General features: G+C 37.3%; 1 protein-coding gene across 9 annotated transcripts in view; it reads right to left on the bottom strand.

Annotated features, from left to right (window-relative positions):
* ITSN2 (intersectin 2) overlaps window positions 1-14,042 on the bottom strand; it is a 137,385-nt gene that overhangs the window by 22,082 nt on the left and 101,261 nt on the right. Inside the window, exon 29 of one of the 9 annotated variants that reach the window (XM_057740425.1) lies at window positions 9,466-12,727. The exons of the other annotated variants lie outside the window; for them this stretch is intronic. Within the exon in view, the coding sequence (XP_057596408.1) occupies window positions 12,726-12,727 (2 nt within the window). The 3' untranslated portion in view covers window positions 9,466-12,725. Of the gene's footprint in view, window positions 1-9,465; window positions 12,728-14,042 lie in introns of those variants that run through there. 9 annotated transcript variants of the gene reach the window in all.

Raw genomic sequence — 14,042 nt, 5'->3', positions numbered from 1 at the left:
GTTCTAATAAATGTAAGTGGCTTAAATCTATCAGTTAAAAGAGAGATTCTAGATTGGACAAAAAAATTCAGCTAGATGCTATTCACAAAGACACCTAATACGTAAAGTTAAGAAATGTTAGAAGTAAAGAGCTGGAAAAAACCATACAAATGCAAAATATAAAAGAGCAGTGGGGGAGGATTCATTAGCAACAGACAAAATAGGCTTCCAAGGATCTGTATAAGATGACATCATAAACAATTCATGAAAATATAATAACCCATTTTATTTGCAACTAATGGGAGAGCCTCAAAGTGTAAAATAAAAAATGATAGAATTACCTCCATGATAAAGTGGCAGATTGGGACTGATATATACACACTACTATACATAAAATAGAAACTAACAAGAACCTGCTGTATAGCACAGGGAACTCTACTCAATGCTCTGTAACGGTCCATGTGGGAAAAAAAATTTTAAAAAGTGGATATATGTATATGTATAACTGACTCACTTTACTGTACACCTGAAACACAACATTGTAAAACAACTATACTCTAATAAAAAATGAAAAAAAAACCCCACCCCAAACACCATAAAACAATGATCCCTACACAAATCCAAGTAAATAGCAGTTTGGAAACAAAAGAAAAAAAAAAGATTACCTCCTCTAAAAAATAAAGAAAAAAAAAAGAAGAAAAACTAAAAAATCTGTAATTAAAGTGGTAGATTTTAAATCTCTCTCTCAATGAAAATTAGTAAGACTATGAAAGATCTGAACACCATTAAGAGGCCTCCTATAGTGAATATATAAACAAGAGAATACACAGTCTTTTCAAGCACCCATAGAATTGATTTCAACAAATACCAAAGAGTCTATATTACTATATAAAAACATTTACTGAATATAGCTGGAAAATTATATATTATAATCATTTTCAAATATTTTAGTTTAAAGAAGAGCTTCCTAAAAGCCCCAGGTAGCTTCCTCCTTTAGCAAAAGTTACCCCATTTTACTTGACAGATCACTAGCATTTGTGACAGTTGATCACTCCCTCTTTTTTTTTTTTTTACCCCCCTCCTTTTTCAAATCCTTTTTCACTTGGCTTCTAGGTGATCACCTCACCTCGTATCCTCTCACCTCACTGGTCAATCCTTCTCAGTCTCCTTTTCTGGTTCCTCCTCATCTCCCCAGACTTAATGTTGGAATCCTAGGGCTCAGTCCTTGGAACATGTCTCTTCCTTTGGTGATCTCGTCCAGTCTCATGGCTTTAGATATCATCTATGTACTGATGCACTCCCCCCAATTTATACTCCAGCGCAAACAGCTCCTCTGAACTCCACCATGTGTTCTACTGCCTACTCAGTACCTGCACTGGGTATCTAAAAGGTGAATGAAGGTAAGATATTTAAAACTCTAATCATCTTCCCCCAACCTGTTCCTCCTTCACTATGTTTTAGCTCAGCTAATGGCAATTTCATCTCTCTGGTTGCTCAGGCAACCAGAGACATCTTTGATATTGCCTTCTTCTCACACCTCACATTCAATCCACCTGTGGCTCTGTCTTCAAAATAGATAATAGCGGTCCATGATCTGACCACTTCTTACCTCATCCACCACCATCATTTTGATCCAAGCCACCGCCATCTTTCGCCTGGATTGCTGAACCAACCTCCTAACAGGTCCCTTTGCTCTGACCCCTGCCCTTAAACCCCCAATTTAATCTAGCAAGCCAGAGCTATCCTATTAAAACACAGCAGATCACGTCAGTCCTTTGATTAAAACCCTTCAATGGGTTCTTCTCACTCTAAGCAAAAGCCAAAGTTCTTACAATCAGCCCGCAAGAACCTAAACAATCTCTCCCATCTCCACGGATACCCGTCTGTCCTCGTTTCCTCCTCCTCTCGCTCCTCCCTTGTTCTAGACACACTGGCCTCTGTGCTGTTCCTCAAGTATTACAGGCATGCTCCTTGTATGTGCTGTTCCCTCTGCCCAATGATCTTCCAGGCACCCAAATGGCTTCCTGCAGATATCCATCACATCTTTCAAGTCCTTGCTCACATGTCACCATTTCAGAGAAGCTTTATCTGAGTAACCTGTTTAACTGAAATCCCTCTGGATCCACCCCTCTCCACCCAGCACTCCCTTTCCCTAACCTGCTTTATTTTCCTGAGATACTACGTACTTATTCGTTTTGTTTGTTTTCTATCTTACCTTACTCAAATGTCAGCTCTAAGAGGGCAGGAATTTTTGCCTATTTTCTAATCTGCTCTGTCCCCAGTGCCTGACACAGAGCAGGTTTTCAGGAAGTATTTATAGAATGTGATATGAAAAACTCTGAGCTGCAGGAGACAGTACACTGATATTAACTATAGGCAGTCAGAGAGAATGATGAAAACTTCCTGAGAAGTTCTTTCTGGTAGACAGGAAGAATGGGAAAGTAGGAAAAATGAGAGATCATGGCTAATAACAGGTAAAGTTCCCAGAGGAATAATTAGTGGTGGGCTGGGCCACAAGACCCCCCACGCTTGTGTTTAGGATGTGGAGACTGAGAGACAAAATATGAATAATGAATAATGGTAGGAAAACTGTGTCCTGCTGTAGTTGGGAACCACTGTTCTAAATTACAGTTAGCAAGCAAACAAGATAGCTTAGAAAGAAGAGAAAGATCTGCGAAGATTCCAAAAAGTGAAGGACAAAAGGCAATTTGTGATGACTGATACAAAGAGGGCTTGTTCAGATTATGTCATAAAGTCCCAGAAAAATTCTTGCCGATTCTGAGGAGACCAACGCCTCTGAACAATGCTATTCTCTGTGTGCCCAAATTAAGCAGCCAGAGTGTCACATAATGGCTTTCAGTCTCACTGTGTTTAAGCTCAGTGAAAAGATGAGATTTTAACAGTAAATCCAGATGACTAGACTGGGTGCGTTTTCTGAAGGCTGCCTTTAATACTGAAGTTTCATCAGGGCACTAGGAAAGTACTGGATATCTTATTTTGTAAGAGAATAACCTTTGATCTGCTTGGCAAATATTTGCTGAGTGTAAACTATGTACCAGGTAGCATGCTCCCACCATGAAGCCATATGTAACTGTGGTTTTGTTTTTGGAAATTCAAATAATTCTTGACCAATTTTTTAAACTCTTGCGTCTTTTTTGATCCCCGTCAAGTTCTATGTTATCAGCTGTTAGGTTGCTTGTTTACGCACAAAAAGGGCTGTTTGTATTATAAAATTGGGCTGTGTTATTCTAATGCCGCAGACCATCAGAAAGCAAAATATTTGACTATCAGAAAATAGACACATTCTAGAACTTAAAAAAAACAGCTCTGTTGATAAATGCAAGTGGATTTGCATTTTTGAATCTACAGTAAAATGTTATAAGCCTGAAGACAGCAAAGACCTCCCGACAGTAGACAAAAGTGCACATTTTGGCCTCAGAAAGCCATTAGTTTAAGTTGACTTTTGCATCACCTTCTAGTCTGCCAGATTTGACCCTATATCACTGACTCGGCTATTAATGTGCTAGTCACAATATAGAATATTACAAAGAGATGCTATGAGACAGTAGTTTCTTCACATTCACCTAGCACAGAACTTCCAATTTTAATAACAGAAATAATCAACATGTGTGTCATGATTTACAACCTCTGATCAATTCTCTGATTAACAAATATAACTTTGACCCCTACTGTATAAATACATGCAGCATCCGAGGCACGGTGGTTAAGTGACTTACAGTAGAATTTAAAGCTACTAAATTCCTAAATCTAGATCTCTTGATTCAAGTCTTACAGTTTGAAATGCCAGGTCATTTCAAATGGTGCTTACACTGCAATTCTATTTGAGGTGAAACACTGACCATACTGTGTACAAATCTGACCTGGTCTTATGCTTGCTGAACTGAATTCTAGAGGAAAAAAAGGTTTTAGTATAAATATTTGGAATGCCAACGAGCCCAAAGGCACTGAAGAAGCCAACAGGACCCTTATCCACCTTTAACTCTTTTTTTGTGTCTACATGACATAATTGGTCCCTTTACATACCCTCTACTTGGTTGCACATTCAATTAACAACTTGTATCGAATAGCTAGTTTCAAACAGACTGTCTGTACCCTTCAGCGCTCTGTATCAGTACTGACCTGGGGCAGCAGGGGTTTCATATGCACATATGTTTTTTCCTTGGTATCACTAAGCTGACTGCTACACCTCTACTTTTCCCCAATGGTATGATTTTACAACCCATATTTTCCAACTTGTTTATGACTACACAATACTATGACCCAAACTGCTGAGTTTAGGACACACTAATTCTATAGCACTGCCTGACTCCAACTTCGTGGTGGTTAACAGATCACCACTGGTGACATAGGGATCCCAGTAGCAGGTCCTCCTAGTACCTTGAAATGTAACTTGACCAGGCTGGATTCATATAAAGCAGTTAATTCTCTAGACTCTCTTCTCACCTATATCCTGGAATTAAATGATGATTGTTCTAATTCTGTGATCTGAAGCAACTAACAGCAACTCCAAGTTAGTGAGGGATGGCTAAGAGCATAGGCTCTGGAGTCTAACTCCATTACTTACTAACCCAGACACAAACCCAAAATGTTTAGTCCACCACTTAGAACACAGCAAATGCTTGGTAAATGTTATAACTGTTATTTCTAGTATCTATGTGTTAGACACTGAACTGGTGCTTCATAAATCCCTTAAGTCTCATCCGTAATACAGGTATTACTATCTTCATTTTACAGATGAGGGTAAGGCTCTTAGGGGTGAGCTCATAGAGCCATGATTCAAAGCAGCTCTCCCACCACAATTCCCACTACACTAACTTTATCACTCTTTGATTTTTATCACTCTCTTTAAGTGATTTTGCCTTTGACAACAGCATTAAGACATCTCTCTCAAGCACATCTTTCATAACTTGTTGTTCTTATTTAGAATAAAGTTTTAAAAGTGATTATGAAGACAAATTACTCATGGGCAAAGGATCTGAATACACATTTCACTAAAGAAGATATACAGAAGGCCAACATGAAAAGATGCTCAACCATCATTAGTCATGGAGGAGATGCAAATCAAAACCACGAGATGTCACTTCGCACCCACAATGATGGCTTTAACAGAAAGTCAAATAATAACAAGCGTTGGTGAAAATGTGGAGGAATAGAAACCCTTGTACATTGCTGGTGGGAATATAAAATGGTACAGCCACTTTGGAAAACAATCTTGCAGTTCCTCAAAATGTCAAACCATTTGACCCAGCAATTTCACTCCTAGGTATATACCCAAGAAAAATGAAGATGTATGTCCACACAAAAACTTGTATGCAAATGTACATAGCAGCATTATTCATAACAGCCAAAAAGTAAAAACCCAAATGTCTGTCAATTAACATATGGATAAATAAAATGTGGTATATCCATACATGGAATATTATTTGGCCATAAAAAGGAACGAAGTACCAATACATGCTACAGCATGATGTACCCTGAAAACATTATGCTAAGTGAAATAAGACAATCACAGCCCCCCCCCCCACATTTTATGGTTCCATTTATAAATGTTCAGAATAGGCAAACATACAGACACAGACCATAGATTAGCAGCTGCCTAGGGCTGCAGGGTGCACAGGAAGATATGAGGGTGATAACTAATGGGTACTGGGTTTCTCTTTGTGGTGATGAAAATGTTCTGTAACTGGTTGTGGTGATGGTTGCATAGCTCTGAATATAGTAAAACCCACTGAATTGTATAGTTGGGGGAACTCTATGGAATGTAAATTATATCTCGATAAAAGCTGTTACCAAAAAAGTGATTATGTCCAGCTTTATCCTTCTAGATATTATCCTTAGAGATTCTTATCCTGTTTATTATATTCAGTCCTTGCCTCCTCATCTCTTCTCTGACTTTTCTTCTCACTTTTTCATTGGTTCAAGCGGTGGTTGTACTGAAGGAATTTCATTAGTATGAAAATGGTGGCGACGTTAGCACCTTAGTTAAGAGCATGGACTCTGGAGAGGGACCACTTCGGCTTGAACCCAGCGCTACCACTGACTGACTATCTGTGTAACCTTGAACAGGTCATTTAACTTCTCTCTGTTTTAATTTCCATGCCTGTAAAAAGGAAATAGTAATGAGGTAATACATCTGAGGACCTTAGAAAGGTACCTAGACTAATAAGTACTCAATAAAGAGCACTTTTCCTCTTTTCTTTTTACAGTATGAGCAATGATTATACAGCTAGAACTTTATTATTTTATAAAAATGGTGGCAACATTAGCACAATAATCTCTTTATTCTCCTAGAACCTTTGTTTCCTGGCTTCATGGATTCCTTTCACTACCCAACCCTTAAGTGCCGATACCCTCACAGGTCTGATTTGCTCCCCGAATCATCTCATTTACTTTCGCTGGCTCAAAAACTATCAATACGCATTCATGCCACCAGCTGATGCACATCCGGTGCTGTATATCTTAATTATCTCTCATTACCTGCTGGACAGTTCTATCTGGATGTCCCACAGGTACTCTGTAGTCACAACCACACTCATCTTCTTCCCCCAACTCTGATTCTTTACTGTAGCTGGCGCCACCATGATTCTGCCCGGTCACCAAGATACAAATCTGGGAATCAAACTGACCTTTCCACCTGCCCACACATCCTATCAATCCCCAACTCCCGCCAACGTTCCCTCAGAAACAAGCCTTAACTTTGTTTCATGACTTTTTCTCCACTTTGGTTCACAGAATCTGGGGAGTTCTTAAAAATCCCCATGCCCAGGCCTCACCGCAGGCCATATAATTTGGGACTCAGGTATCAATAGCTTGTTAAAGGTCACCAGGTGATACCAATGAGCAGCCAAGCTAGAGATCTCTGGTTTAGCCCTTGGCCGGCTCTCAAGCCTCAACACTCAGTGTCGCTGGTTTTCCACTTCCCCTCCAGCAATAATGAACTGCTTATAATCGCACCTCTCCTCCTCCACCCGGGCTGCTGTCCAGCTCTGTCACACTCTCCACCATCCCACCCTCCAATCTGGCTTACTCCTACTTAAGCCTCCTTCAGGAAGTCTTCCCTAATTCACCAATCCACGGTTGAGTTAGGTCTTCCTTTTCTGTACTCTCGGAGTGCCCAGTAGATATCTATCAGTGTGCTTAGCATGCTGTCTTACATTTATCTGCTCATGTGCCTGATCCCCTCACAGAGTTAGGTACTACCCAAGGCCAGGACCACCTAACACTCATTTTCATATTCTCAGCACCTAATACTTTGCATTTGCTTATGCAAACACTCAACATATGTTAGTTGAATGACTTTGTAGAGATCAGGAAAGGTTTTTGGAAAGAAATTGCTGATGTCAGACATTGATGGATGGGTTGGATTTTGATCCATATTTTTTCCACTCAAGGTGAAACCACTAACTTGATCACTAAAGTGTAAAAATCTGCTTAACTCTGGTACCCCTCCCCCAAGCATCCACTTCAGTTTCTTTTACTGTATACAGACTTTTATTTTGTACTGCATTTGCAGTGAGTATTGTAAATTCCTTCCAATCTTTTCAGAGAAAAAGTTGGAATAAAAATTATAAACAGATAGCTTCCTCCACAAGAGGGCAGACAGCAATATCAAGCAGTATCAGCAGTATTTCGTCTTGTGGAACTGAAAACCACAGCCACAGAAAGAGAGAGAAAATGAAAAAGCAGAGGACTTTGTACCAGATGAAGGGACAGGAAAAAACCCCAGAAAAACAACTAAATGAAGAGAAGCTAGGCACCCTTCAAGAAAAAGAATTCAGAATAATGATAGTGAAGATGATCCAGGACTTTGAAAAAAGACTGGATGCAAAGATCGAAAAGTTTACCAAAGACCTAGAAGAATTAAAGAGCAAACAAATGGAGATATGCAACACAATAACAGAAATGAAAAATACACTAGAAGGAACCAATAGCAGATTAACTGAGGCAGAAGGGCGAATAAGTGACCTGGAAGACAGAATGGTGATCATCGCTGATGCAGAAAAGAATAAAGAAAAAAGAATGAAAAGAACTGAAGATAGCCTAAGAGACCTCTGGGACAATGTTAAATGCACCAACATTTGCATCACAGGGGTCCCAGAAGGAGAAGAGAGAAAGAAACGACCTGAGAAAATATTGGAAGAGATTATAGTTGAAAACTTCCCTAACGTGGGAAAGGAAATAGCTACCCAAGTCCAGGAAGCACAGAGAGTCCCAGGCAGGATAAACCCAAGGAGAAACACGCCAAGACATATATTAGTCAAGCTGACAAAAATTAAAGACAGAGAAATGTTATTAAAAGCAACAAGGGAAAAACAACACATAACATACAAGGGAACTTCCATAAGGTTAACAGCTGATTTCTCAGTAGAAACTCTGCAAGCCAGAAGGGAGTGGCATGATATATTTCAAGTGATGAAAGGGAAGAACCTACAACCAAGAATACTCTACCCAGCAAGGATCTCATTCAGATTCCATGGAGAAATCAAAAGCTTTACAGACAAGCAACAGCTAAGAGAATTCAGCACTACCAAACCAGCCCTACAACAAATGCTAAAGGAACTTCTCTAAGTGGGAAACATAAGAGAAGAAAAGGACCTGCACAAACAACAACAAAACATTTAAGAAAATGGTAATAGGAACATACATATCAACAATTACCTTAAATGTAAATGGACTAAATGCACCAACCAGAAGACACAGACTGGCTGAATGGATACAAAAACAAGACTCATATATATGCTGTCTACAAGAGACCCACTTCAGACCTAGGGATACATACAGACTGAAAGTGAGGGGATGGAAAAAGATATCCCATGCAAATGAAAATCAGAAGAAAGCTGGAGTAGCGATACTCATATCAGATAAAATAGACTTTAAAATAAAAAATGTTACAAGAGACAAGAAAGGACATTCCATAAAGATCAAGGGATCCATCCAAGAAGAGGAGATAACAATTATAAATATATATGCACCCAATATAGGAGCACCTCAATACTTAAGGCAAATGCTAACACCTATGAAAGAGGAAATGCAAGACAGAAATAGAGACACAGGTGTAGAGAACAAACACATGGACACCAAGTGGGGAAAGCGGGGAGGATTGGGGGGAATTAATTGGGAGATTGGGATACCAAGTTGTACACTCTAAATATATGCTGTTTATTGTTTGTTAAAAAAAAAATTATAAACAACATAGTAGTCTATTATTATCCTAGGTTATATTTCCTTTTACTTTCAAATCAAAATTTCTTTTGCTTTTGAGATATATGTGCTTATCTCGGATCAAACTATCTCAGTCTTTACCACTTAAAAATTTCTTTTGTTCCCTCTACTATAAAACAATTTGCTGGTCTGGACCCATAGACTACATAAAGGAAAAAGAGAAATTCCTAAGAAATTCAATCAGGACTACATATAAACAATTGTTTTAAAGGATGCTTCAAAAGAAATACACAGTACAAGTAATGTAGTTTGTGTCCTTTTAATAAACACACTTGCATAGTTATATTACAATTTTGTAAAAATAAAAACGGATGACCTCATGCCAAGCGTGCCCAGCATTTGCACAATCTCAATACCTTTATACTATAGTTTTCAAGACACAAAATAAAAATTTAAGGCAAAAAAAACAGCACTTTGCAACAATTTAATAATTTATTACATTACAGTAGCATCACAGTAGCATCCAATAATGCCACTTTAGGCAAAAGTCTCTCAGTATTTCTATTATAGATTCTATTTACAAGAATTTATAACTTGGTAAAATTCATCCCAAGAAAATTTGGCAAATAAAGCTTTGGACTGAAATTGGCATTTCTTTCTCTACTTTTCCTTCCCCCAGTTTCTTTATTTTAAACTATCAGTATTCATATTATACTTTAAAACACTAAAATAGCAGTTACATTGTTTTAATAGTTGCATTGTTGTATTACTTTAAAATGACTCCTTAGGATAAAGTTTTAGAGGAAACTATATAACAAGTAGGGTTGACTTAGATTTTCAAGTTTTCTAAAATCTCAGCTTTGGTCTTAGAACTGATTCTTTCACTTCTGGAAAACCCATCAGGTTTAATCACATACTTTAAAAATAAACAGGTATTTTGATTCTTTACCTCCTACAGGGTTCAGATTTGTTCAGCTGTGCTCCCATTCTAAAATTCTATGTTCCTGATAAACTCCTTCTACTGCTGCCTTCTAAGTAAACTGAAAGCTGCCTCTTGTACTGAATGAGGAAGAGAGCACATACGTGGCTGAATATGAGGTATTGCAAAGGACTGCAGGCTCTTTTAAGGAGGACACATTATTATGTCATACCATTTCCTTTACTCTTAGCTTCCTCTCAAATATATAACAAAATACCTAAACAAAGAGGTATTTCTGTAAATACAGTAAATTTATTTCCCGGACACAGCTTAAATATGCCATTATGTGATTTAGTCCATAGGTACCTGATGAATATATCATTTGCAAATTGATTTAGAGACACTAAGCTCTACCTGAATGTCATTCTTAATAATCTATATTTATTAGTGTAAAAAGTAAAGTAATCTAAGCTATAAAAAATACCTTTAAAATAATTCATTGGTGTATTAAATAAACCCAAATTCAAAATTATAAAGAGAAAATGTTATGTCAAATCATGTGGCTAATTAAGTGGTCTAATTTCTAACCTCAGGGTTTAAAATGGATTTAAAGTTACTGCCCATAATTTGAACCCAACTAATGGGTTCAGAAATTCAGAAAATAAAAGGCAAGACCAAGTAATCCGTACAATCTAGATCAGCTGAATTCACAAGGACTCAGTCTTTACATTGTACCCTTTAGTGACTGCAGGCAAACCTGTTATGCCAGCTGTAAAATGGTATTATTGCTTTCCTATTAACATCATATTTTATAAAAGTATCATGATGATGCCAAATGCTAAAAGTTGAGGTGGTCTATTAACTAGAAATCCCTGCCTCAGGGAGCACACATACATGTCACCATACATCCCAATGATATGAAGTATTCTGGAACACAGACATTCGAACTTTGTGAAGTTCTAACTAAACTGTTGATTCTTTCTCAAGTGTCATAAAGTTATGATTTAGGCAATGTATGACTAACATCATTCATGTATAATGTGTAGGCACAACAACACAAATATTGCACAAAATACACCTCTAACTTAAAACTCAGAGATATAAAAACATATTTCACTCTTCTTAAAGAACTCCGTGAGGAAATAAGACTCTGTGACTGTATGTACACTTTTCCTGATAATACTTGGACATTCATAAACAGTAGATTGCACTGCAGTTTGTAAACATTTTAAATTGCATAAACTTCTCACTGATTTTCAAATGCAGTTTAATACCATCCACTAAAACTCCTTTTTGTTTCAGCTAGTACTCTCACGTTTATTAGTTTATAATAATGTTTATTATCTTTAAAGTTTTCCATTCAAGGAAAAGAAGTAAAATCCTATGCCAAAGTAGCCAATGTGGTTGAAGAATAGATATTAGCCAGAGAATTCTGAATGGTAAAATCAATCTTCTAGCCACAAAGCAGCTTCATGGACACAGAGGAATGACAGCTCTCACACATCTTTTCTTCACTCAAATTCATCCTCAACTAGATAGAGACTGTCTGCCTCCTTCAAGGACATTTAAACTCTTTGAAGATTCCTTATGATCTTTACTAAATACATTAAGAAGAATGTCAACCAGTGTCCCTTTGTGACCTGGGACATGCAGTCACCTTATTAAAATAGATAACATGAATTTTGACTTTAAAATGTATACGTATAAATGGTGTGTCTAATAAGGTAGGGAAGGTTTCATATCTCATGGTCAATGATGGAAGCCTTTCATTCCTCAAAAATAATCCATTTTTAGGTCATCAGTAAAGAAGTAACAACTGACCTCTGCAGCACATGAAGCAGTATCTTCATGAACCAGAGCACAGAGATCCTAGGGGAACTCCCACAGTACAGGGCTCATTCTTGGGCAGCTGGAACAGATAACACGTCCTGCTCTGCACATACTGCTGGGGCAGCCACTTTCCTCTTCTATGAGATATGAAAAGCTCCCTCAAAGTGTTATTGATCCCATCCCCAAATACACAGAAAATAGAGAAAAGGATATTTCCAATTCTTGGCCTTTAAACAAATTTAAGTATTGGTACTCATAGTGGCATATTAGAAAGTAACAGAATAAACAGTGCATACTGGGGGACAAATCACATATTGAATCAATTAAGAGCTCACTGTGATTAGGATTAGATCAAACATAATAGCAAAACATAAGCAATTCTGAATTCTGTAATGAATATACATGTTGCAGTAACATTAGAAAAGCATGGCAGCCCATTTCAAACCAGCGAGAACAGTTTGTGCAAATAGTGGGTCTTTGTGTGTTCGAACTCCCACCATGTAAGGGCAAACTCAATATGCATGCTAATGACCTACAATTACCAAATTAAAAAAGAAGAAAAATGCTAAAGGATGCCAGAGTGAACAGCAGGGAAAGCCACACAAAGACCCACTATCCTTTAACTTGTTACAAATAAATTTTAACTGTAAATTAGAAACACAAAGAAATAATCACAAGTGGCTCTAACATTCGAACGAAGTTAACGAATTGTGTAGGAGATATTTGATCAGGGCTGCCTGCCCTGCCTCCACGCTAGAGTCAAACTTGGATAGTGGGTCTCTGGGGTGCTTTCACACTGGAAGACAACATTGGGTCCTATAAAAAGAAAAATGAGGAATAAAATGAACATAAAGCAAATCAAGTGGGTGAGAAAAAAATCTACTGATTACATACAACATCAACAAATTTGAACTATTAAAATTCTCAACCTTTAGAAAATATGCTGACTACATAATAAAATGAAAGTAATATTTATAAGGCCTCCAGAAACACATATGATAGTCTAAAACTTAACCAGTTTTCACTGACTCATAATATTTCTTATTACATTACTTAATTGGAAAAAAGTGTTCCACCACTGGAAAACAAGATAAACAACAACAAAACATTTGGAAAACTGTCACTTTATAGTGTAGGTACCATAAAAGCTGAATGTACTGGCAAACTAGAATGTCTCCAGGGATCACTGAGTCAAAGACCTTCCATACCCAGTAGTTTTGAAAAGTTCATTCCTCTCTCAGGTCCAGGAAAGACACCTCATATATTTCTAATTAATCAGATAAATTGGCAGGCACTGAAAACTGCCAAACCATCAGCAGAGTTTAAAAATGGTCATTCATCGAAGTGAGAGAGTACCACTGACAGATATACACTACCAAATGTAAAACAGATAGCTAGTAGGAAATTGTTGCATAACATAGGGAGATCAACTCGATGATGGGTGATGGCTTAGAGGGCTGGGATAGGGTGGGTTTGAAGGAGTGGTGGGAGGGAGGGGATATGGGGATATATATATAAATACAGCTGATTCACTTTGGTGTACCTCAAACACTGGCACAACAGTGTAAAGCAATTATATTCCAATAAAGAGCTTAAAAAAATAAAAATGGTCATTCATTTAGGTAATCCAAATTGTTATAATTTTTTTTACTACCTCTCCTGAAACCCTGAGATATTTTTAGGAATATTTGAACCATAAAAAACTGAACTCCACCTCCAAATGGGGAAATTCAGTTGCTTTATCTAAAGGAAAGTCTTCTCCCAAAATCAGAATGATCTTTATAAGCTGTAAAGTGAAAATAATGCACTAATATTTTATAGATACACTACAAAGTAAATTCATAATACTTGCACTGAATCATAAATACATCTCAGCTTTGACTGGGTTACCATTTATATGTTCTTAGAAGCTAAGTTAAAATGAAAGGCTAAAGCTTTTAGATAATTTCACAAGAATGATAAAAATACAAAGCACGATATATTTTATTAAAAAAGAAAAAAAATCAAAAGGGTGGGGAAAAGTGACATCGATTTTATAGAGGTAAAAAATATTTCCAAGTACTGTTTATTCTCTCATCATTAATGCTATGTTCATTGTGAAATATAAGAAAGGCTAGGTAACTACCAAGAG

The sequence above is a fragment of the Hippopotamus amphibius genome, chromosome 7 (genome assembly GCF_030028045.1).
Source record: "Hippopotamus amphibius kiboko isolate mHipAmp2 chromosome 7, mHipAmp2.hap2, whole genome shotgun sequence".
NCBI classification, from domain to species: domain Eukaryota; kingdom Metazoa; phylum Chordata; class Mammalia; order Artiodactyla; family Hippopotamidae; genus Hippopotamus; species Hippopotamus amphibius.
The sequence above is the reverse complement of the archived record's forward strand: the minus strand, read 5'-3'. Positions and strand labels throughout refer to the sequence as shown.